This window comes from Kryptolebias marmoratus, linkage group LG7 (assembly GCF_001649575.2).
Source record: "Kryptolebias marmoratus isolate JLee-2015 linkage group LG7, ASM164957v2, whole genome shotgun sequence".
NCBI lineage: Eukaryota > Metazoa > Chordata > Actinopteri > Cyprinodontiformes > Rivulidae > Kryptolebias > Kryptolebias marmoratus.
This window is the reverse complement of record NC_051436.1, coordinates 6399761-6425404: the sequence shown is the minus strand read 5'-3', so window position 1 is coordinate 6425404 and position 25644 is coordinate 6399761. Positions and strand designations below refer to the sequence as shown.

The 25644-nt window shown below is 44.3% G+C and overlaps 1 protein-coding gene across 1 annotated transcript in view; it reads left to right on the top strand.

Annotated features, from left to right (window-relative positions):
- The window catches only part of LOC108234843 (serine/threonine-protein phosphatase 2B catalytic subunit alpha isoform), a gene marked incomplete in the record, with an annotated part of 95711 nt that overhangs the window by 33386 nt on the left and 36681 nt on the right, over positions 1-25644 (top strand). Inside the window, 6 exon segments of the mRNA XM_025005556.2 lie at positions 13853-13977; positions 14526-14637; positions 15891-16036; positions 16951-17090; positions 20310-20387; positions 21004-21098. Coding sequence (XP_024861324.1) covers positions 13853-13977; positions 14526-14637; positions 15891-16036; positions 16951-17090; positions 20310-20387; positions 21004-21098 — 696 coding nt within the window.

Here is a 25644-nt window from a genome sequence, read left to right as displayed (position 1 = left end):
AAAAAAAAAAAACGGGGACGTGTCGGTTCTCAGTCCGGACATGGCAGGTCGTCAACTGGATTTCTTTTCTTGTTCTTTTCATGTGGCTAACAAGGACCCTTATGACCCTCAGGAGTGAGGGAAGGGAGAGTGATTAGCACGTGAGCTTTCTCATGTTGTTAGGCTTTTTGTTGGCCTGGTCCACATGAGAGGTCCTGAATTCATTCCCCCACAGAACAGTTTCACAAATTTGTACCAAAACATCTCTCATGTGGACCGGGCCAACAAACAACAACAAACAACTTAACAATCGTCGACACAAAGAGGAGGCAGAGGGATTTGCACGTGAGTTCAGCTCGCATAATCAGACCAGTGGAACGCCAGGCTTTTGGGTTTGAATCTCCTCAGATTGGTCGTCACACAACTTTAAAACTTGCTTTAAAACTCGTAGGAATAATCTCAGGGGTTGCGAGAAAAACTGAGCCAAAACGAGCGGTTTGACATTTTTTTCATTTCCAAAGCAAAACGTTTCGGCGTGGAATTAGGTCCGGATGTGCATTATTGAATATTCATGTAAAGAATTAGCATTTGCAGCTCTGTTCCAGATGTCACGCAGTCAGATTCCTTCATAAAGGGACAGCAGGGACAGTCTGAGGCCTCGTGTTTTTTCCAAATCTATTTTAGATTTCGATGCGGAGCTGAGATCTTGTCAGCCCAGTTATCACCTTTCAATCAGCCCTAAATGGAAGCGGATGGGTGATTTTAAATCGCCGTGTTTCCCCGTGAGACTGGTTTTGAAGCTAAAATTACTTCGTTTTTGCTTTTGACTTTAATCCGGAGGACCTGCCGTTATTGTTTTGGCTTTTTTTAATTTTTTTTTTTTTTTCATTTTAATGGTTGCTTTCCTTTCGGATTTCAGCTTCGTATTTTTTTATTTGATTGGATCTCAGCTTGCTTACAGTGAGGCTGTTAATAGTAGAAGCACCAAAGGGGTTATTTTTAAACACCCCCCCCCCGGAGCATTTTCATCTCTCTGTAGCTTCCTCAGATTGAACCCCCCGGTGTCTCCGGGGTCACGACTTTTCCTAAAAAACGTCTCTTTTTAACTTCTTCCCAATTACTGGTCGTCTGCGTTTCAGAATGAAAAAGCATCATTTATATCCGACAGAAACGATACGACGCTCTGCACACTTGGCCGCCATTGTGCTACCGCCGGCGTTGTAGCCATGGCAACCAGGTTGTAGTGCAGACAACTGATAATAAGAGTGACTAACAACAGAAACTATGAGCTGAAGGCTTGGCTGATGAATGGAAGACGACTCTAATGAATGAATTTATGGATGCATGTTTCTGGTTTGATAAAGTTAGTAAAAATGTCCGCAGAGACGACGTTGATCGCCTGTCCGCTCAGAATCCGCTCATCCTCTGAATGTTCCTGATCCGTTAAATAAACGACACACGGCGGCGCTACAGCTAACGATCGAGCTAATTCATTCATTCATTTCTCAACTCCGATAAAATAAAACATTTTATAACCTACGTTAAATAAATTGTGAAAAAAAAGCCCCATTTTGATACCAATATTGTGTAAAAACTAAGAATGATTAAAATCCTAAAAGATCGCCTGGCGTTTTAAGGATTTACAGCCGATTCCCGCGAACGATCGACTGCTTTGCTCAGGTGTTATCGGCGAAGGAATAATCAGAAAATTTACAGCCAATCAGAGCGTTTCCTCAGCTTCAGCCCGGCGTGCTTCCAGGAAGTTAAACGCAGGACTTCCTGTTGCTGCCTGTTTAAGAACTGTTTTATTTCAGACCCATTCTGATGATCAGGTTTTGACAGTAAATTGATAACCAGTAGACCGATTTTAAAAACTTCAAATTGTGTTGGATTTGTCTTTAAAAGGATGATATAAAAATATGTTGTTTGATGAGGTTATAAAAGTCAGGTGGCTTTGCTCTGCGTAGAAAAGTGGGTGAAGAAAATAGATGTTTTGTCTTCTGTTAAATATTTCTTAGGGAGAGAAATCGGTCTTGGAAAAATGGGCATTTGCAGCTCAGATCTGTACAATTAGGCCCACAAAACCAGAATCGGTGCATCTCTAATTGCTTGTTTATTGGATGGAAAATAAATTAATAGAAAAAAAAAATCCCTGGACGTCTTATTTTCTGCTCACGTCTCTTGGATGCTGTTCGTTCCTGAGTTGGTTTACGGCGGAGTACTTTCTTTAAGCAGCCCGTAGCCGAAGTTGAGCCCCGCCCTCGGAGGACGCACACATCCACCGCCTCCATTGTCGTCCTCCTCCTCCCTGGTCAAGTGCACCGTTCCTCCATTAGACTTTCCGATGAGGCTCCTTTGATGTTGGTGTAATCAGAGGCAGACCCACTCCGGGGATCTATGGCAACCCATCATTTCCTAATACAAGATCATTTCCACAATGCGGCCCAGAGAGGCCCGTGCTCCCATTTGGCTGGAAATGTACTCACTTAATTCATGAATTCATGAATGCAACGACCCTCCTGCACCTTCGGTGTTTTATTAAGGCCGTCACGATAAGAGAACATGTCGTCCGGCTGCTTAAGACGGCGACGCTCGGCAAAAAACAAAAGATCACAATCGCGGGACCTGCCCCGTCACATCAGGAGAAATGCTGCTGGTTTAATCGGCCAACAATTATTGGATGTTTTGGTTTCGAGTGAAAAAATAAGAAAAGAAAGAAAAAGTTGTCTCTCTTTTTTTTTTTTTTTCAATTTCTCTTTTGTCATTTTGCCGTTAAGGAAGCACCGACTAATCAATCGAATCGGACGGTTTTTAGCTTTACTGTGAGCCGGCAAGCACTACCAATCAAAAATCCAATTTTTTTTGCAGGTCTGTGAATGCACCACAGCTGAGAAACCATCCAGATCAGAAATTCTCAAAAATCAGATGCTAGAATCGGCCTAAAAGCACTGCAGCTGGTACACCTGTGTTTGCCAGAACCAATAAAAAAAAACCTATTTTTATATACATGTTTGTGCCTATGTGTGATGTTAAATGTAACATAATTTGAATTTAATTCTTGGTTAATTCGGCGTGCCTGACGTCCACGAAGCGTTCCTCGAGCCTCAAGATAAGTTATTCCAACACTTTTCATTCGTTTTGAGACTAAAAGGTTTCCAGCTCCAAGCTTTAAAAACTGAAGCGAGTTCCTCCGTTTCTGCAAGCTAAACTCACTTGCAGATCCCTCTCCCTCCCCTCCCTCCCGGTGCAAACCTGACGCTCTGATCCGCTCCAAAAAACCCTTATGACCCTCACTCCTGAGGGTCATAAGGGTTGTTAGCCCTGTCCACATCGGAGGTGTTTTGGTCGCATCGATGAAACAGACGGGAGTAACAACCATCAGGAGGGAGGGGAGGGAGAGGGATATGCGTGGAAGTTCGACATCGTCATCGCAGACCTCTCCTGCGCGGCCATGTTGTCTTTACGGGGGGCCGTGTTTTCTCGCAGTAACGGCGGAGAGCCTCCCCCCTCCTCGATGTTTCACGTAGAAACAGAGGAGCAGGTTGTCTGTTTGCGTTCAGCCTCTCCACTCGCTTGGCCCGTTTCTTTTTTTTTTTTTTTTTTCTCTTAACAGCGAGGGCTCCGCTGTTGCCCTCGTTTGCGCCCGGGTTTGAGCTCGGCGAGGCGCCTCCCCTGTCCCGCTCCAACACGACACATGGTCAGCAGATTAGTATGTAAATATTTATCGGGGATGCGGAGCGCCGTGACGTGTCAGCTATCTGCCTCTCTGCGCGCAGCCACTTCCTCGTCGGGCCAGATGGCAGGTGGGGTTTTTTTTTGCGTGTGTGTGTGGCGCAGGGAGGGGTGTGACGGAGGGAGCTCGGATACAAGCTGCTCCCGTGGCCTTTGCTCAAATCAGCCTTCAGAGGAGCGCCGACAACCGCATCGCCAGGCAACAGCAAGCGTCCGCGCTGCGTCCAATAATCTGTGTTTTTGTTTTTTCTTTGAAATAAAAGACAGTCGCGCCGCCGCCGCATCTCACGTCCTGCCGCGGCATCCCCCGCGACCCGTTAGCGTTCGTGGCGCTACCACCGCTCCAGATGTCCTCCGACTTATAGCCGATTCTGTCTGCTAAAGCCGATTTAGCTGTGGCGGCCATCTTAAATCGGGGTTGACTCCAAACGTCAATCAGCTGTCGATGTGTTTCTGAAAGCTTCGGTAGAATCCATCAAATGGTTCGTGAGATATTTTGCTGACAGCCGTTTCATTTAATAGCCAACCATTTTATGTGTTGGCTGAGATTGTTTTGCTGTGGCGGCCATCTTGAATTGAGCAGAATGCAATTGGTAAATCAGCTGTAGACGTTAACTCAGTTATTACTCACATACATTTAACGATTTGCGAGATATTTCGCTAACACACAAAGCAGCTTAAGTTAAAGTGTTTTCACCCAATTCTGGATATTTTTAAAATCCAACACTTTATATTTTTTTTGCGTTTGTGTTTTTTATTTATTTATTTTTAAGTTTGTTGTTTTGTGCCTCTGTGGAAACTTGATATTTCGGGCGTTTCAGGATCGATGCCGCCGAGTTTCACCGCTTGGCGTCCGCCGTTTCGTTTCTGCGGTCGAAACCCCCCCCAAACCGACGACGCGGCCATGTTGACACTTCGTTCCACGTCGGATTCGTTTCGGTCGGGTGCAGGAGAAAAGGTCAAAAGCGAAACCGCGTCGAAGCAAAAACAAACTACGGTTGTTTTGGGATCATCTTTAGCCGCCAACGGTGTTCTCGCTGTATTCTGGGCTAAAAAAAACAAAAAAAAAACAAAACAATGTGACCCATGCTGGCAAAATGAGCCCCTAAGAGGAATTCTTCAAGCTTGAGTTTTTTCATTTTCAAACTCTTCGTCTCAGAAGCTTCAAAACGAGATGCAGTTTGTTGACATTTGGCAATTCATTGCCGGGGGCGCCGGCTTTGAAAACCGGATCCTCATTGGTCCATAAATGAAATATTTAAAAAGCGGACAGTGACACCAAACATTATACAAAGGGATTTCCTGGCTATGAAAAACCGGTCAGTGTGGAAAGAAATTAAACGGATTGTTTCCGAAGACGAGCCTTTCGTTTAAAAGTAGATCAGGAAGAATTTTAATCGCGACAAAGATCAATATTTTTAGTTTTTTTTTTGCCCCGAGTCTCTTATATTATATCATATGATTCTGCAGCACTGAGCAAAAGTTTTAAACCGCCCCTGATCTCTTTGAACTTGGCTTTCTGAGCAGCCAGACTTCGTGTTTCTGATCAGGAGGTCTTCAGGATTTCAAAAATTTGTCTTTTTTTTTTTTTCTTGCAAACCAAACTGCTGTTCAGGAACCGACCAGTCTCTGAGGAAAAGTAAAACTTCCAGACCTGAGTGACCTGAGAAATCAATGTTTTATCCTTCTTTATTATTACTTGGTGATCAGTATTTACCTCCGACCTCTCGGTCAGGTCACCCTTGGTCCATCCCTTGAGTTAGGGGAGGAATGTCAACGAGACAAAGGATTAAAGTTTCTGTTTCGCTTTAATTAGCAGCAATAACTTTAACGGTTGAATAAGAACATAAAGAGTGCATTTAAATACGTACAGATTAAATAAATGGTTGTATAATTTGGGTGATTTATTCACAAACTGCAGTGTAGAGTTTTGGGGGGTTATGATGTGTGGACTTTGGCGTTTTCCTCGGCTGTTTATTAATTTATTTCACTGCACCACCTTCAAACGGGCTCTTAAATAACGCTATGCACCGTGTCTGTATGTTTAAATACATAAATGTAAGAACAGATTGGAGTTATTTAGTTTGCACATACAGAACCTGCCGAGGCGACATGTTAGCGTCTGTTAGCCGTAAAGTTTCCTTCAGTTTCTGGAGTTTCGATGACGTTCTCTGAGTTTTAGAAGCGCAGAAATGTTTCCAGAGGATTTCAGATCCGCGCTGCCGGAAAGACAACGAAGATGATTGTATTTTATTTTATTTAATTTTACCCTTTTGGGCGGTATTTCTCATCTGGTATCACCAGAGAAGCCTCAGGGGTTCGGATCTACTGTTTTCTGTTTTGTTTTATGGGAGGGGGGGAGTGAATTGAACCCAACTCTTCAGCCCCCGGACCGTACAGCCAGACCCTCCACCGCCTCTTCAGCACCAACAGATTGATGCTCGACAGACTGCGAGCTCCGCCTCCGCCTTTTTTTTATTTATTATTATTTATTTTTTTGCATAATTGCGCGTCGTGCGGGATGTTGGCTCTCGTCAGAAGAACCTGGGGTATTGTTGTCTTCCCCCGTCTCCATCGAAGCGGTCTCCGCGGCTGTGGCTTTCAGGCGCTCAATGAGCCTGGCCTTTTGGAGTGGCCTGTGTAGGTTCTGGAGCCAGGTTGTGTAATGCCCGCCGCCCACTCGCTCGCTGCTGCCCGCTGATATTCTGCTACTCAGGGGGATCACTTTAACACACAGGCAGCGGACGGCTGGAACGAGTTGTTTCTCACTCCAGATAATGTACTCCCACCTGCTCTCCTTACGTGGGCTTTGCTTCTCACCTCCTTTTTATTTTTTCTGATATGTGTGTGTGTGTGTTCTGCGACAGGAGGAAAGAATGCAAAGCGCTCTCCTGTAGGTGTGCTGGAGCCGAGCGGTGGCTGAATTTGCGATGAAAGCGAATCCCCGAGCCGAAGGAGGGAGTTCTTGTTGTTGTTGTTGTTGTTGTTTGTTGCATCGATCGGAGCCGCTCCGTGCCGTCACGTACAGTCCTCGGCCAGGAAATCAAACCGCCGGCTCCGCCGTGTCTTTCTTCTGTCGCCTTTTTCAGTGAAGCCTTCCTGCAATTTTCACCTGTGTCCCGTTTTGTTAAAATGGGAAAAACGCGGCACGTTCTGGAATATGAGTTGGATCGAACTCAGGCTGCGGAGCAAAAAAATGTGAAAATATAGATTTTTATTTTTTGCTATAATTAAGATTAGCGTAAAAACGAGACCATCTAGTGTTTCCAGGAACTAAAATAACAGATAATCTACCTTTTTGAATCAAACCTTTAAATAAATAACCAGAAATAATCATTTTAATTTCCTTTTGAAACTGATTGTTTTTCTCTGCCGGCCTCCGAAGCGCCGGGAAATCCCATCGTATAACGTTTGGCGAACCGCTGATGTCCCTCCAGACCGATAAAAACCCAGTTTACTAACAACGCGGGTCACAATTTATTCTTAATGTTATTCTGGAAATGGTTTTAAAACTCTGAAGGCCTTAAAAAAAAATGATCAACAATATATAAAAAAAAAAAGATTTATTTAGTTTGTTTTATTTTTTTTCTTTTAGTAACTTAAAAGTAAAAATGTTGGCTTGTCTTTGTCTCCAGATTGCTCTTTTGGACTGTTTTCTTTTTTTTCTTTTTTTTTTTTATAAGAACACTATTAAACAGGAACTTACATTTCACTGATAGAGAAGAGCTTCAGCCGATGATAATCAAGAAAATAATTTTTAAAAATTAAAAAATGTTCACCCATTTTAGAACCAGAAACATAAAGCCCAATCTAGTGNAAATAAAAAAAATAAAATAAATGTTTACGACATTACCACAGTAATATCGGCTGCAGTGAGTCTGATTTCTCTGTTTTATCTCCAAAATGAACAAAAATAAAGTTCAATTTGTGTCAAAATAATAAAAAGGCACAGACGTCTTTGAGGGAAATATTAAATACCTTTTATAAGTGAAGTAAATTAAAAATGTTTCTTCGCCCATAATCATCTTTGGTTTTTCCTCCGATGAAGCGAGAGATGAGCTCTTCCTCCTTCGTCCGTTGTCACTTTCTTTTTGAAACAGAACGATAAAAAATGGGCGCGCCCACCTGTAACGGTCCTGTCGCACCCGTCGTAAAACTCGGAGTCCTGTCGTCGAGCGGCTCACTTCCTAAACACCGACTCGTCCAGCTGACGTTCATCGGAGCAGAGAGCGACGTCCGTCACAAGAAAGCCGCCATTTTTTAAAAACCTGTTTCTGTTATTTATTTATTTTAAATAAATCTGATATATCCTTTATTGGTTACACATAAACCAACACCGTGACAGAAATCAGGCGGTTCCGGACCAGATGGCGTCCACCGGCGGCGAGAAGGTGGCAGAGGAGGGCGGGTCTTCATTTGACTTTATTTCACCTACTTGCCCGTCGGTGGTGAGTCTCGAGCGACCCGCCCACTTCGAGAGGCGACGTGGATCCGACTAGAGTCGAGGCGAGGCGAGACCGGACAGTCGGAGAACGGCTCTTCAAAATGGTTGCTCTCTTTCCCCCCCAATCGCAGCCGCTCGGCGCCGGTTGGGTTGCATCGTTGCCGTTGGTGACGCTCGTAGGTGTCCTTTATCAGGTCAGCAGCAGCTCGGGTCAGTGATATTTTCTGTTTCTCTTTTCTTTAGAGATATAAGCTGCCATTGTTGAAAAGACCCATTGGGACGTTTCCATAGCGATAACCAGCCTTAGCATCACACAGCCCTCCGGATAAAGTAGGATGAAGCTCTGGGGGGTTCTAATATTGCCATCTCTTTTTTTGAATATATTCTCATTCTCTCTTATATGATGTTACATAACGAAGTACATTAAGCTGGAGTACTTCCAGTTGGGTCAACAATTATTTTACTAAACGCACAGTTTTGCTCGAGGTCCTTTTTATTGAGATCCAACAAAATAGGGATTTTTATTCCGGTAAAGCAGCATTTAAACAGTCACTCTGTTTTGCTTTGAGGTTTTTATTGACGTCACAGTTTGGCTAAATCACAGTAGACACCATCGTCTTCCAGCCGATGATTTTAGGATAAGGGTTTAACAAATATAGTTGAAAATTTCAAACCACACAACAGTGAAATTATAGGCTTTTTACCCTTTTTTTAGTTCCGTTAAAACAGGAGTTCTCTAAGATCGACGACGGCATCCTCAGAAATCTGACACGCAACACAAAGGTTTTGCTTTCGGAGTCGGTCCCCCCCCCGCTGTGGGTCTGAACAGCTCTGCGGTGTGGGGTTTTTAATAAACGGCGCGAGGTAAGGAGGGAGGTTTACGATAACGGCCGAGCGGAGCAGCTTCTCAGAGCCGTCTCGCGAGGCTCGTAACTCGAGGTAATTGCTCTCAAACGCTGTCTTCCTGCTTCCGCTAATTGGGCGTCTCTGCCGTCGCTTTTTCTTCTTCTTCTTGTCTCCTTGAGGCGCAGTTCATAAAGCTTTGGGAAAAGCGGGGCCTGTGTCCTGGAGTCAGATCTGCCCCCCCCAATCCCCTCCTTTGGTTAATGATCTTAATTGACTGAGTACAGGTTAACGAGGTGGATTGGGACACGCGGGCGTTGGGATCAGTGAATATCGCAGATTGTTCCTTCTGCCAAGGAGGTCCCGTCTGTCTGTCTGCCTGTCTGTCTGTCGACAAGATGACTCAAAAGGTCACGAACGGATTTTTATGAAATCTTCAGGAAACGTCAAACATGGAACAAGTTAAAGTCTGGTGGTGATCCGGGTCAAAGGTCAAGGCCACAGATCAGCCTGTGCTCTGACTCTGCAGCTGTATAACAGGAAGGTTAAATGCCACAGCTGGAGGGTGATCACCATTGATTTCAAGACCATGGGGTCAAAGGTCAACATCACAGCTGACCTAGTGCTCTAACTGCAGCAGTGTGATGTAGGAACATCAAACTGCTCAGCTGGACACCTCAGGGGTCAAAGATGATGCCTGTTGGTTTCAAGGCTCAAGGGGTCAAAGGTCACAGGTGACCCCTTTGTTAAAACCTCGTCTCTGCTCCTACATGTGACCCTTTTTGTTTCCGGTTGTGTCCGTTGCTTTGTTTGTCTGTCTGTCAGCAAAGATCAGGTAGAAACTAAAGAGCAGATTTGGAGGAAATGTTCAGGAAATGTTGGGGTTGGAACAAAAAACAATGGATTAAAGTTTGGTTCTGATCCAGGTTCTGATCCAGATTCTGATCCGGATCAAACTATTTCTTAATCTGTGGCCTCGGTGGAGGTTTGTCTGCGTGCTTCCAGTTTCCTTTATGCAGTTTGTTTCACCCAGCTGAGTTTTCTGATCTTGTTTTGTGAACTGGAAAGTCTTTAAGTCGAAGTCTGTCAGCAGTAATTATTGTTTCCGTCGTTCTGATTGACGAACATAATTTAGTCAAATGTCTCATTTCACCTGCTTCTCCAAAGACCAAAGAAGCTAAGATCAGGAAACCACAAACCAGGAAACTTCTGCTTCAGTTTCAGGTCAAATAAAAGTGAACTTTTTCACATAGTTGAACGTAACAGATGTATTTATAGGCAGAAGGTTTGCTTCAGATGTTCTGCTTGTTTTGTTTTATTTTTTGTTGCTGTAAATGGAAAACGCAGATTAAAAAGAAGCTTCACTTAATTACTTTGACGTTTATTCTATTTCAGACATTCTGAACTCAAGATGTTTCACATTTCTTCTTGTTAGCGCAATTAAAAACCGAAAAACAAACGTCGCTTTGTTTCGTGAGTCTTTATCATAAAGTTTATAAAAAAAACCTTTGAAGCGATGGAATGTGTAAAAGGTTTCAGCCACAGTTAAAGGGAAGTACGCTCGATCTGTTCGGGGAATAAAAGAAACAATCTGCTTCCTACATGTTTTTAGATCGAGGTCAATCCTGCCTGGATTCATCAACATCAACACACAACTCTGAATCAGTTTGTTCACAACAAACTGTAACTCCGTGGTTCTGGAACTGGATCAGTCATTTATGTTGCTGCTGAAGAAGTTTAACCTTAACTGGTGTGTGTGTCAACTGGTGTGTGTTGGCAGGTGTGTGTTAATACACCTGCTAACACACACCTGCTAAAACACACCTGTCAATACACACCTGCTAACACACACCTGCTAACATACACCTGTTAACACACCAGTTAACACACACCTGTTAACACACACCTGCTAACACACACCTGTTAACACACACCTGTCAATACACACCTGCTAACACACACCTGCTAACATACACCTGTTAACACACCAGTTAACACACACCTGTTAACACACACCTGCTAACACACACCTGTTAACACACACCTGTCAATACACACCTGTCAATACACACCTGCTAACACACACCTGTCAATACACACCTGCTAACACACACCAGTTAACACACACCTGTCAATACACACCTGTCTCATTTTTGTCACCCGACAAAAGGCAGATATCTTTTTAATATTAGACTTAAATAAGGCTGTACTTTGGACAGAGATTGTAGTTTTTTACCCCATTATTCCTGCAGTCGCGTCTCAGCCTTCATTTTGAAGTTCTCCACACGTTAGAGAACAAAACCTGGTCTCGGGGAATTTGTGCAGAAAAGGAAGCAGAGACGGATCGCATCTGGAAAAGGTTTTCTTGTTTTGTGATCTGCCTTTTTCACCTTTACCTCCCCTTTTTTACCTTTTACCTTTAAAGAGATTCAACTTTATACCATTAAAGAACCTGGCCTTGGAATGTGACGCTGTTAAAATAAAATAAAAAAACAAACAACTAGGACGCTAATTTGTTGGACCACGGTGTGAAGGTCCACGTCAGAATCCCCTCCATGGATCTGACGCTTCTCCCACTCAGACGGTTGACAGTTTCTGCAGGTTCGAAAAGTGAAAATGGATGCATATTCACGGACTAAATGAAGCTTATTTAACGAGTCATATAAAATCTGTGCTTCACACCATCTCCAGTGAAACGACGGCCAAAGTAGTCGGGTACATTTCTGCATTTCTTCCTCCTCTGGGTGCTCCAAAAACTCCCAGCTTTCCCCCCCAAACACCCTCCGTCACAAGTTTAAGACTTGTTTCATCTGCAGTTACTCAGGAAATCTGTCATCGGCCTGGATGTGACAATGCAGATCATCATCATCATCATCTTACGTGTTGATGAAGAAACCTTTCCCCCTTCAGGTTAGGCGCCCCGCTCTACAAACAGAATTGAACCGAACAAAAGTCAAATCTTCCGCTAAATATTCGAACGCTCGCGCTGAGGCATCCCTCAGGGCTTGAGTAAAACAGGAGTCCCCAGCTGGGAGGAAATGTTCATATTTATCAGTAAATTCAAGCGATAACCATCCTGTCGGAAGACCTTTTATTGTAGCTTTATTTTTTTTAACCGGACGGTCTTATTTGCACCTCGACAGTCGGAGGTAGAGAAGCGACAAATCTGCTTCAGCCTCTCTGAGGAGTGGGAAGAGTAACGGGGTAAAACTGGCAGAGAAAACCAGAGTGATCTAAACTATCGACTTAATGAGAAGTAAACACTGAGAATGATTTTCTCTTCTATAGTTTTCATTACAAAGATACCAAAAAAGTTGGTTCAAATATAATATTTTGCAGATGTTCAGGTGACTTTTGCGTACGGACTATTTGTTTGCAGAAGTCTGTAGTTTTCCTTCGTTTCTTTTTATTGTTTTCAGATAAAAATGAGTCGGACCTTCTTGTAATCTTTTAAAGCGGTCCTGAGGAACAACTCTCAACGTTCTCTAAAGGTCTTTCAAAATTATAATTTCGACTTAGCTGATTTTCTTAACTCGTTTTCACTCCGGTACATGACCATTTCCAGATTTTTCTTTTTAAAAAAAAGTCCCTAATTCTGACTTTTGACCCATTCAGACATGAAAAAGGCTCCTAAAACCAAGATATCAGCAATTTCTGTGTTTATAAAACAGAGAAATTTGAAAACAACCACTAAATAAATTGGATATTTTATTAGAAATGAGCTCCAATGCTACCTAGCTAGCAAGTACTTCGGTTAGTTTCTGCTAACCAAGATACAATTTATTCCCGTTTTATCAGACGAGTTTATGGAAAACTCTGTTAGTTAAACCTAACCTAAACCCAGAGGATGGATAAACTAGTAGTGTCGAGACAAACCAGACAAGCTAGCAAAGAGCAATGTTTTTATGGAATGAAACGTTAGCTTAAACGCTAAGTTAAATATGCGCTAACTAGCTAGCTTTGATACCAGCAGGCTGCCACAAACACACTTTGTTTTATTTTTTACATATATTTAAGGAAAAATATCAAAGAGTTAACAGTTTGACGACAGAAATACTAGTTAGCTAAACTAAACGGGATGAACGGACACACGACAGAACAGTTGGCAAATTCTTATTTGTGGAGCTTTAGCTGGAAAATTAGCTACAACATGAGCTAACTGGTTAGCTAGTGACTTCATTACTAGCAGCCTGTCATGAAGACACAATTTGTTCTCATTTCTTTAGGTAAATATAAAAAAAGGGTAAATGTTACAAATTTTGATCCATAAAATAGTATTTTGGCAGCAACTCGCTGAGTCACGTAGCGCGGTTAGCTGTTAGCAGTTAGCGGTTAGCTCTTGACTGGACTCTTCTGTTTCTTAAAGACATGACTTTCATATATTGTTTTTTAAGGCGTGATGCTTTGTTTTCTTTTTGTCCATGGTCGGGTACAAGAACACAGAAAAAAATAAAATAAATAAATAAAAAGTGACAAACCAAACGCAGAAAACCCCTGAGAACTGCTGTTTAAAAAACAAAAACAACTACAAGTAAGTCTGTCGATTTGGAGGCAAAGCAACGAAAGCAATTAGGAGCGGTTTAAGAGTTAGCAGAATCTCCAGTTAGTCTTATTATGTGTAATTCACAAATTAAATTAGGCTTTCGTCTATTTTAGTCTCAGACTAATTACCCCGAGGAAGCCAAAACGGAGCTGCAGCCACCACAAACATCTTAATTAGGAACACAAACGACAACTCGCGACCTGAAAAAAAAAAAGGCCTCGCTTACGTCAGGACAGATCTGGTTCTCGGCTCTTCGCATCGTTTGTTTTCATTCGTCGGCCCTCAGCTGTACATGTCTTCTTCTTTTCCAGTATGCGGGGACATCCACGGGCAGTTCTTCGACCTGATGAAGCTGTTCGAGGTGGGAGGCTCGCCGGCGTCCACGCGCTACCTTTTCCTCGGGGACTACGTGGACAGAGGGTATTTCAGTATTGAAGTGAGTCTGTTTGTGTTTTGGTGGCCGCCGCCATCCTCCCCGATCGAACGTGACGCACGGCACGCGCTCGTGACCACGCAGTTCGGGTTATTAATAGCTCCCTCTGAGCGCGGCGGTGATCGGGCTGCGGATATTGCAGCGATAAACCACTTTTACGATCACTTCGCATGCAGCCCAGGCAGCAAATGTCACTGCAGAGCCGAGAAGTTTTTTTTTGTTTTGTTTTGTTTTAATATTGTCCAAAATGTTCGCATGAAACTGAAACCCGAGAGCTGACGCACACGTGTCCCGCCTCGTCACTTGAAATGTGCTTTTATTAATAAAACATAATCTCACGGAATGTGTCCTTCCTGTCCTCGGATATTTTATTCGACTGTCTCTGTCTCTGACTTCAGAGCTCGAAGCGATCCATAAAATGCTCCCCATGAATGTTTCAACAGGAGTTCTCGTGTCGAGGCGCTTTATGAAAGTGATCCTTTCTGACTTGATGGTGTCTGCTCGTCGCCAGCTGCTCATTTCTTCTTCTTCTTCTTCTGTTTTTGTTCCAGTGTGTGCTCTACTTGTGGGCCTTAAAGATCCTTTACCCCAAAACACTGTTTTTGCTGCGCGGGAATCACGAATGTCGACATTTAACAGAGTATTTCACGTTTAAGCAGGAATGTAAGTCTTTTTTTTTTTTGGACTTCATTACATGTTTTACCTTTTTGATTTGATGTTTTGAGTGGTCAGTATCTTACCTGCGTCACACGGCGGTCGAAGCAGTCAGAGTGTAGAGAATCGGGGAGAAATACAGGCCGGGTTGACTGGTCTGTTGTTCCGGAGTGGATTTCCAGCATCCAAACAGCTCAAGCTCCATAAAAACGTGTTTTTGCACCTCATAGATTTTGCACAGGGTAGCTGTTTTACGTCATCGCTGGTTTCTCAACCAAACAAAGCTCGTTTTCCTGCACTGTGGGGCGCTGGAAGAGTCGTTCTAATCCAGATAAACAACTATAATCCGGAAAAATTAGCAGTAATAAAAGCGTCAGCAACCTTTCGTATTTCAGCAGCGTCTGAAAGTCGTGTTGACACGAGACCTGGACTATTCTGTGAGAAGATTCTGTTAAATTTGGTGTTTTTTAAATAGATTTATCTAAATAAATGAGATTAAACACCAGCTGCAGGCATCAAAGTTCCTAGCTAGTGGTTTTTAAGCTAGCTTGTGAGTTACCTGCTTACTAACTAAAACTCCAGCTTTAAATTAGTTCTTTGCTAACGAACAGCGGTTCATCCCTTGACTTTTTATGCTTGGGGAATAAATAGAATCGTAGCTTCATAAACAAAACATCCTAAAAATGGTGAAGCGCTGGACTAAAGGGGAGTTTAAAAAAAGGAGCCAAAGTCCAAACAAAAGATCAAGTTTTCCCATCTATTCTGATGAAGAGCACTTCTGCAGATTAACAGAATGTCTGGCCTTTTTTATGAAGAAGTGGGGGACGATTAACCATTTAAACTCCCCTTCCTGCGTGGATCCGCTCCTGAGGAGCTCTTAGCTTGACTCTCGTATTCAAACTGAAATCAGTCTGACCGCTGTCCGCCACAGGTAAGATACTGACCTCTTGTAAGTGCTCCACACAGCCCCACCTCCGAACCACAGACTGATCGATTTAAAGAGTCTGGATCAACTCATTCTTTCACTTGTCGTGGCTCAGGATGAAGTCAGAAACTCTTAATATTTACTGTTTCTGTTTGACTCGAGCAGAAAAGAGGAAAATAAAGACTAAAATGTGCTTTTTTTAAAAAAAAAAAAAGTTTGGTGTTTTGGTAGCGTTTTCCATCCCGAACCAGAACAGATATAAGAGAGCAGCTCTGTTTGACTTGGCATGTTGTTGTTTCTTCTTCTTCTTCTTCTTGTCCTGTTTCTGCCATGACAGGTAGAATTAAGTATTCAGAGAGGGTGTACGACGCGTGCATGGACGCCTTCGACTGCCTTCCCCTGGCGGCGCTGATGAACCAGCAGTTCCTGTGTGTCCACGGGGGACTGTCTCCGGAAATCACAAATCTTGACGACATCAGGAAAGTACGTGTCCGACTAATTTGATAACCCTTTAACATAGAAATGTCAAAACTGCACAGCTGGACACCCCATAGGTCGGGGGTGATCTCTATTGATTTAAAGGTTGCAGAGTTAACAGTCAAGGTCGCCTTTGTGAAAATGTTGTCCGTGCTCTAAGTCTGCAGCCGTGAAACGTAGAGATGTGAAAGTGCACAGCTGGACACCTCTTGGATCTGGGATGATCCCTATTGATTGCGAGGTCATAGGGTCAAAGGTCAAGGTGATAGGTGACCCCTTTGTAAAAACCCCATCTGTGCTCCAGCCTCACATCTGATTACCATAGAAATGTCAAACCCTTTGTTACCTGGATCGCTCCGACCGTTGGGCATTTTAACGTCAGCAGTGCTACTGTTATCAGGTAGTTGCCTGTTTCTCGGTGCATGTGTTCGTTTGTCTTTCTGTTAGCAAAATACCTCATGAACAGCTGGATGCGTTTTAATAAAAAGTATCTCTAAAAGCAACCGCAACCGATGAGCCTCTGGAGTCCACCTGATTCAAGATGGCTGCCAAGGCTAATCAACTTTAATGTCTGTCTGTGGCTTTTAGAGATATTGAGCTGAACTTCGGTGCGGCAGTAGCTGAGGGTCATCCCGAACTCAAACCCAGATGGACTTTGGGGGCTGCAATCAGAGATCTGTGCTCCACTGACGTGTCCGCCGGCGCCGTTACACTCCAAGCTTTTTGTTCGCGGCAGAAAACGGAGCGGTTTACGCTCGTAGCTCGTAAAACAAACGTCTGCCACCGAGTGTTTTCCATCCGAATGAAGAGAGTCGGACTTTTACGTGTCGTTTACAACTCCGGCAGACATCCTGGTTTTATTACGACGGTAGCTGCAGGGTTTTTTTTCCAGTTCAACAGATTTGTTTTTCCCTCCACAGCTAGACAGATTCAAGGAGCCCCCGGCGTACGGGCCGATGTGCGACCTGCTCTGGTCCGACCCGCTGGAGGACTTCGGAAACGAGAAGAGCCAAGAGCACTTCACACACAACACAGTGAGAGGCTGCTCCTACTTCTACAGGTGGGGAACCCTCAGCGCTCCTGGCCCACCTTCGCAGCCTGGGCCGTAGCTGTCAGTGTCCTACCTGCAGCAGACGGCAGATCAGTTCGGAGCAGACGGGCGAGCTAACGGGCTGTCTTAAAACAGCTCCCAGTTTCAGAGATTTCTTTTTTAGACGTTATTTATTAACCTTTTCGTCCTCTGTCGCTTCCACATCAGACGGTTTGTTTGTTTTACGTTTCCTCTGAAACCCGGGTCGTCCGGTAGGAGGTTCTGTAGAACGGTTCTGAACAACCAGAGGAACTGCAGAAACGCACGGAACCGAAGAAAAAGCAAAGCTTGAGTGAAAAGCTGAAATTATCAGTGGCTAAAAGGAGCTCAAGAAGACAAAGATAGATTTCAGAGAACGATGTTTTCACATAAAACTCTGTGGCGCAAATAACGGCGGCAGTAGCTAGCAGTAGCACCTCAGGTGTATCATATTATTTTATTTAAAAATGAATCAATATATCAGTCTTTTGCATAAGCCTCTGATATTTGGCTCATCAGTCTGATCAGATTAAACTCTTTTCTGTAAACTGAACACCTCTCGGGTCGGGGATGATCTCTAATGATTTAAGTAAAAATAGTTATTAATTTGCTGATTTTTAACGAGTCCTAAAGGACTTTCCATTAAGAAGCTGCTCAACGTGTCGCACCTGACCAGAACTCAACAGCCCTCGTTATAAAACCTCACTGTTGGGATGATTGCAGAGCAGAAAAATTTTATTTTATTTATTTATTTTTATTTTTGAAGCTGCTTTTGGAGAAGAAAACGAAGAGCTCGGTGTTTGATTGCCACATGTGGGAGTTCAGCTCTTCTCTGATGGTGCAGAGGTGTTGAGTTTGGATCCTGTGTTTCAAACAACCACATCAGATCACTTTGTTAAACCACAAAGGCTTTTTTTTATAAGAATACTGGTTGTTCTTTTACATAACAGTTGAATAACAACTAAACAAACACTCAGACGGGTCTCAGTGGACTCATAATGTAACATCATCATCTGAATCAGGTTCCTCCAACAGGTACTGTACTGTGCAAACATTCAAACCACCTCCAGGGATGATTTGCTTCCATAAAGCCAAAATTTATTTTCTTAAAGTGTCCTTTCTAACGTTTTCTTTTGACTTTGGCTGCTTAACCACACATTTAATGTCCAGTCCTTCTACCTGAACGTGGTTGCTTGGAAATCAGGAAAGTGGAAAAATGAACAATTCAACAACTCAAGCCCTATAAAAGATTATGTAACGAAGATAAACAAAATTTGAAAGTTAAGAATAACAAAATGTCTTCCAAAGACAGAGACAGGGACCTGAAAGATGCATCATCCTTCAGCTAATGACTCTTTGGGAATCACTTTGTTGTCGCTAAAATACTATTTATGTGTCAAACTGCCTGAAAACAAGATTTGTCTTAATCAGCCTGCTAGTATCAAAGCTACAGAGCTAGCAAGTTACTAGCTAGTTAGCTACTTTGTCCTTCAAATGATGAATGCTAATAACTTGCTAGCTAGTATCAAAGCTAATTGCTAGCACATATACCAGCTAGCTAACAAGTTACTAGCTAGTTAGCTACTTTGTCCTTCAAATGATGAATGCTAGTAACTTGCTAGCTAGTATCAAAGCTAAGTGCTAGCACATATACCAGCTAGCTAACAAGCTACTACCTAGTTAGCTACAGTGTCCTTTAAATGATGGATGCTGGTAACTTGATAGCTAGTGTCAAAGCTAAGTGCTAGCACATATACCAGCTAGCTAACAAGTTACTAGCTAGTTAGCTACTTTGTCCTTCAAATGATGAATGCTAATAACTTGCTAGCTAGTATCAAAGCTAAGTGCTAGCACATATACCAGCTAGCTAACAAGTTACTAGCTAGTTAGCTACATCATCCTTCAGATGATGGACTGTACTGTTAGGTCATATCAAATCTACTTGCTAGCAAATTTACCAGCTAGCTAACAAGTTGCTAGCTAGTTAGCTACATCATCCTGTAGATGACGGATGCTAGTAACTTGCGAACTAGTATCAAAGCTACTAGCTAGTGAGCTACTACCTGGCTAGATAGCAAGTTACTAGCTGATATGACTGTTAATCGTTTGCAGGTGCTAGCTAGCCAGCTAGTAACTTGTTTCCTAATAACATTGCTAGCAAGCTAGATAGTATTTTAGCTACTTACTAGCTAAAGTTTCAGTTTAAAATTTGTTCTTTATGAGTTCATCTCCTGAATGTTTTGTAAGTCAGATTTGGGCATCTTCACAAAAAACATACAAATATCTGAAAATGGATTTTCTTCTGGACTGAAAATGAGTGATAAAAACAGGACAAAAGGACATCCAGATGTGGATTCTTTCATCCATTTTTTTTCAGCCATTTAAAAAGGTTTCAATGAGGCCTGACATTTTGAAAATCAAAACCTAAAGAAATGAGCGAAAGAATCAAGACTTTACCGCATTTTCCTGAGGAGAAAATAAAAAAAATAAATAAAAAGCAATCCTCCCACATTCAAGTGTTTTTAAAATGTAAGGCAGCCTTCATGTGAGCTGCTGTTATTTATTCATTACAGCAAATCCCCTCAATTTACAAATCCTGACCACCTCTGGGGATTTGATTGATTTATTTATTTTATTTTTATTTTGTCAGCGTCGGCGGTCCCGTTGTAAAACCCGATCACGTCAGAACGGAGGCAGGTAACTGTTTGTAAAGCGACTCGTCCTGGTCCCGTTTTATTCATGGAGGAAACTTGGAAGTCAGGCTGCTGCTGGGAAACAGTTTGGTCTCGCTGCTGGACATAAAACAAGCGCCGATACATTTATTTATTTATTTATTTTGTATTTCTCGAAGATGCAGCTTGATGTCATTTATGCCCCACTGTATTATTTTACTGAAAAATAAAATCGCCTTCCACTCCTCCTGATCTGACACTCTGAATTGTTTAACGCTGGGTACATTATCGCCCCAGTTTTCTTGATTTTGTAAACTTTTGCCGACGTTTTAAGGGGAAATGTCTCAGTTTGAGCTGCGGTAGGTCTCAGAATAAGTTTAGTTTGTCCACCGTTTCTTTTGAGTCCAATCGATAAACCTTTCACCCTTTTTTTATTTATTTATTTTTACTTTTTTATTTTTTTATTGATCGCTCCTTCTTGGGCTTGCTGGGCTTTCTCTTGATGTATGAGTAAACTAAATGTCTCTTTATTCAACAGCTACCCTGCAGTCTGTGACTTTCTACAACACAATAACTTATTATCCGTCATCCGGGCCCACGAAGCGCAGGACGCTGGGTGAGTGTCGTGGCATTTCGTCTTTCTCCAGTCGCGCCGCCACACGGCAGGCTGACTCAGAGCGCGGCGTTAAGCGAAAAGCTGGGGGTGGGGGGGCTTCCTTTAAGCCCGTCTGGAGAGGAGGGGAGGATATGAGCGCAGCGTGAACTTTTGAGAATGGCGGGGGTCACGTTAATCCAAGAAATGAAAAATGAATCCAACAAGGACGAGGGGGGAACTTGGAGTTACAGCTGCAACAAGAAAAAGGAGAACGAGCAGCAGTTTATGGATGCGTTGGTGTGATTATTCTCCAAATCAAACAAGTTGGGGTGGGGGGGGACACCTCGACAATCCTCAGGTGAGGTACCGTACGGGAACGCCAACATCAAAGCTTGTTTGGGGTTTGAAGATCGGAGCAGCGTCCGTTCTCTGGGGGTTGGGTTTGCTTTAGTTTGGTGTTTCACCCGTAAACTCTGAGAGTGTTGAGGTGTCGCCACGTCACTGAGTCAGACACACCCAAAGTGAACACGAACAGCCGCTAGTAATAGTCTCTTCTTCTTCTTCTTCTTCTTTTTTTTTTCAGTGTCTGAATTGTTCCGTTACAAACTCGGGCTTCTCTTTTTCTGCGTCCCTCCAGATACCGCATGTACAGAAAGAGTCAGACCACTGGCTTCCCGTCCCTCATCACCATCTTCTCAGCTCCGAACTACCTAGACGTCTACAACAACAAAGGTAAGAAGGGGGGGGCAGACGGCACAAAGCTTTTAGATCCATAAACATGAAAGTTCGTCTGCGAGACTCTCCGGCACCGTGAAGCACGAGAGGTCATCTCATTTAGGCGCCTACAGGCTACAGAACTGAAATATAATTATATTTAGCACTTTCGTTTTAGCAAACACCTCAGAAGCTGCGTTTGCTTTCAGTCTAGCCCCGCCCCCTTTTGCCCCCAAAAAGGGGAGGGGCTAGTGTGCAAAAGCAAAATACTTTGGCTGTTTTTTTTACTCATTTGTCCAGCACCTAAGCAGAGGAGTTCTGTTTTGTTTGTTTGTTTGTTTTTTAAGCCACCTAAACGTATGAAAGTCATAAAACGACTCCCAAACACAAGGAATGAGCCAGGGTCGTGCCAACACAAAACGGACAAAAAAAAACATTTTAAGTTGGAGTTTTAGGCACTTCTTCAGCAGCCTGTCACAAACATACAATTTATTCTCATTGCTTTAGCTGAATCTATAAAAAGTAAAACAGCAATTTAGCACCAACATTATTTATTTTTTTCTTTTTAAAGACAAGACTTTCAAATACCGTTCATCTGCTGGTTGATTTTAAGCTCGATACTTTATTTCTCCGCCGGTCCAAGTTCTTGGTCGTGGTCAGGTACAAGAACTGGACAGACAACAAAACAAATATCAGCCAAAACCCAAATAAAAATTCTAAAAAGCCCTTCAGAAAGATTCCAGGACAGCCTGGCTTTGTTTTTAACCAAATATTAAAAAATTAGAATCCATTTTAATACCTTTTTTTTGGGGGGGGGTATTTGACAATCGAAAACGTATCATCCTTGTTAGATTTCCACGCAGCCTTTAATCATCTCAGACCTCCAGTCGGGCCGTGTTCCTGCGGTGCAACCGGGCGGATTAACGGCGGCCCGCTCTGCACGTGCTCGGTGCCGCGCTGCTCTGCCCAGCGCCGACACAGGCTCGCCTTTGTGCTGTGAGTCAGCACTCCTCCTCCCCACCCCCACCCCCCACCCCCACCAGAACTGGAGGTTGGGGCGGGTTTGGGGGGGGGGTATGGAATGGATGCGGCGTTGGGCCAACCACAGGAAGCAGAAATGGGAAGGAAAGAGTGATGGGGTTAGTGCAGTTCCTCTCGTGATGAAATGCCGTAACGCTGCAGAGAGCTGCTGCTGCTGCTGCTCCCCCCCGAGCTTTTTGTAGGACTTTACTCTTTGATGTAAGATTAGGTTCCTTTCTTTACTCTTTTCCCCCCACAAGCTGCCCTGCGCCTCCTTCACCGCGCGGCAGAGGTGGACCGGACCGCCGTTTAGAATTAGGGAACCTCGTTGTTTCCGCCTCGGCTCGCTGTTGACACGATGTAAACAAACAAGCCGAAAGCCGAGCACATGTTGCTTTTATTTCAGCTAGCTGTCACTTAGAAACCCCATTTAGCCTTTAAAGGGACATCATAACATTCCAGTTGGAATTACCATGGAATGCAAACCCGGAGGCAGTGAAGAAGTTCGCTAAAATATTGTTTAACAGGATCGCTAGGAAACGTTTGTGATCGGAGTTGGTTTAATATGGCGGCGATCCACTTTTGGCTCCGTTCAGATGACCTCAGTCAGGATTAACCTATCTACAGCAGGTGAGATAGTAATTGTTAACAACCTTTTCACAGAACCTCGCTTCTAAAGACCTGAGCGAACAAATCCACATCCCTCGACCTGAAGCCGGACTTCCAGTTTTAGTTTGATGTGTTCCTTTTCTTCTTCTCTGTAATGAATCTCAGCGCTCTCGGCTTTGTGCCGGAGAGGAAGACGTGCCTCCAACAGGAGGATTGAGTCTTGATGTGACTCCGGCGGAGGAGGACGGTGAAATCTGTGCATCAACACCCCAAACCAAGACTGGCTTACAGGAAGTGATGTCGACGAAGCTTTGTCATGCAAGTCCTTCTCTTCACACCACAGAGAGCGACAGATCACTTTCAGCTTCCTCTCTTGTGGTATTTGGTGAAAAGAAAGAAGCAGGAAGGAGTCGATGGAGTGGAAATTTGAATGACTTTTAAAAACGATAGAAATACGAAAGGATCAGGACGTCCATGTGAGTCGCTCGCAACCCCGAACCGCGAACCAGGTATCGCCTTCTCCTCCATTTCCCACGTACGGCGAGAGGGACGATTCATTTCTGGAATGTACAGCAGGATGGGAACCGAGGCGGCTCAGAGTCTTTCTTCTCGTCAGCCACTCCAGGGGAAAGACGAGTGTCCCCCCGCCTGCAGATGCTCGTCCATCTGTTCTCGCCCTTCCCTTTGGTTTCCTGTAAACACCGTTTTGCTACAAAACTTTTCATGCTGTGAAAGGAGAAAAACGAGCCACATGATGTGACACAGGACTGAGTACTAAGACTAGTCAGTGACTCTTGGCTTCTGACTGGTTGCTCAACAGTTGACCAGAATTGGTCGATTTTCATCTTGACCAGTGCAGCACGAAGGAACCCCCTTTTTTATGTCCTCTGAACTGCAGTCATTTTTAGTAACTGTTCTGTCATAACAACTTGTTGTGGTTTTGGATCAGTGTTTACGCTCCAAGGATTCACTCTCGGACTCTCGTAGAGACGTGATTTATGCAGGGATTAAATCTGTTCATTTAACCTCTCAGTCCCTATTTTGGATTGATCTTGTTGGCAGAAAGTGTGAAAGTCTCACAGTATCTCAGCCCTGCCATTCTCCAACACCTCAGGTGGAGTCTCCCGCTTCGACTGTGGGACTTCCAGTCCATACAGATGTTCCTGTACACTATTCCAGCTGCTTAGTTATGGCGTTCCATGTACGCTTTCCCTGCCTGCATCTTACATCCTGCTATTATGATCTGGATTGTCTCAGGGGCATCTCTACACAGCCTCCATCTTGGGTCCTGTTTGGTATGATAGACCCCATCCTCTCTTGCTCTTGTGCTGCCATGATTAGTGTCTCTGTGTTGTCCTCCAGTCCAGCCCTTTCTAGTCACTGGTAGGACTGAGTCGTTCACCCAGCAGCTCGTCGTTGAAGGATTTCCCCTGGTCGTTTCATCCTGTGTCGTGGCTCTGACGCTCACTGCTCCTCTGCCTACCTCAGAAATGAAATACGGCAGGTCAAAGCATTTTAGAAGAAACTGAAAACTGGAATCAGCCTCGAAAACCTGCAATCAGTAGATTTTATCTGTACAGATTCACTTAATTGGCTTCAAGTTCTCGCTTCCATCTCCGATCAGATAAGACGGCGGCGCTGGCGTCATCCTGACCCCGTGGCAGCTTGAGGCAGTGTCACGAGTTTTTTGTTTTTTTGCATCTTTGCGTCCCGCTGCAGTCAGCACATTGTTATTGCAGACGGGCTGCTGCTGCTGCAGCGAGTCAGTTTCTGCAGCCTCGACACTCCGCTCCACTGCTGGCCCGACTCCGGCGACTTGGAGCTCCCGCTCGCCAACTGTGATCGGCATCGGCGCGCGCTTTTAAGGGGGGGGGGGGGCTAAAAATAAAAAAGCGGGGAACGGTACAGCGGGCGACGCTTAAAATACAGCGCCGAGCGAAAAAGGGCGAGAGGGTCGCTCCTGGGCAAACGTCTCAATTCAGTCGCAGAGCGATGACAGGACAGTTTTAACTCTACAAGGACATCGCTCGGCCCCTTCCGGCTCGTCTGGGAGCCGAGGACTGAATGTAACGGAGGCCCGAGCGTCCGCTGTCGAATACCGACCGAGTGAAACTTCATACGGCAGGAATCAGAGGCAGATACGCAGGCGGCATCGAGTGTTTGAGGAAAGACGGCGGGAATCCCCCCCCCCTTGCTCTCGGAGCAGATTTACCCGGCGCCTGTTACCGGGGAAACCGTCCGGAGGCGCTCCCTCGTGAATAATTGATGAGCGGGAGTCACCTGAGCCCGGCGCCGGCAGAACCGGAGCAGGAGAGACCTCTGCTGGCTGCGATGCAGGGACGTAAACAGAGAGAACGAGAAGGAACTTCGACGTCAGATTTGAAGTTAAGTTTTTGGATAACCAAACAAAAAAAGGGGGGGGGGGGACGCGATGCTCAAGCCATCGTCGTCTCGGGGATAATCAGCGCGGCGTCCTGAAAAGAACGAGCGCCTCCCTGTTGTTGTAAAGAGAATCAGATTTGAAGGAGCAACAGCAGGGGAGCTGACCTTCTCCCCCGCTCTGCTGGTTCTCCCTTTTTTTTTTTCTCTCTCTCTCTCCTCTGGGCTTCCATGGCTGCATTCAATCAAGTGATGTTTATGCAACGGCTGCCCACGTGTGCAGTTGCTTTCATGCACGCCAACACGCGCGGATAAACACCCACAACGTCGTCTGAGCAAACTGTCCTTCGTTTTAATGTCTAATAATTACACTTTAATGACAGCACAAAAGGGGGGGACAGCAGGAGAAAGTAGCTGCTGCTCTTTAAAAGGAAGAAAACACGAAACATGTTGTTGCACCTGAGTTCCTGGTTGCCTGGATGCGCAGCTCGTTCGCTCGCTGAGGCCGAACCCGGGGCAGGAAAGTCCCGTCCCGTCCCCCGTCCCGTCTCTCCCC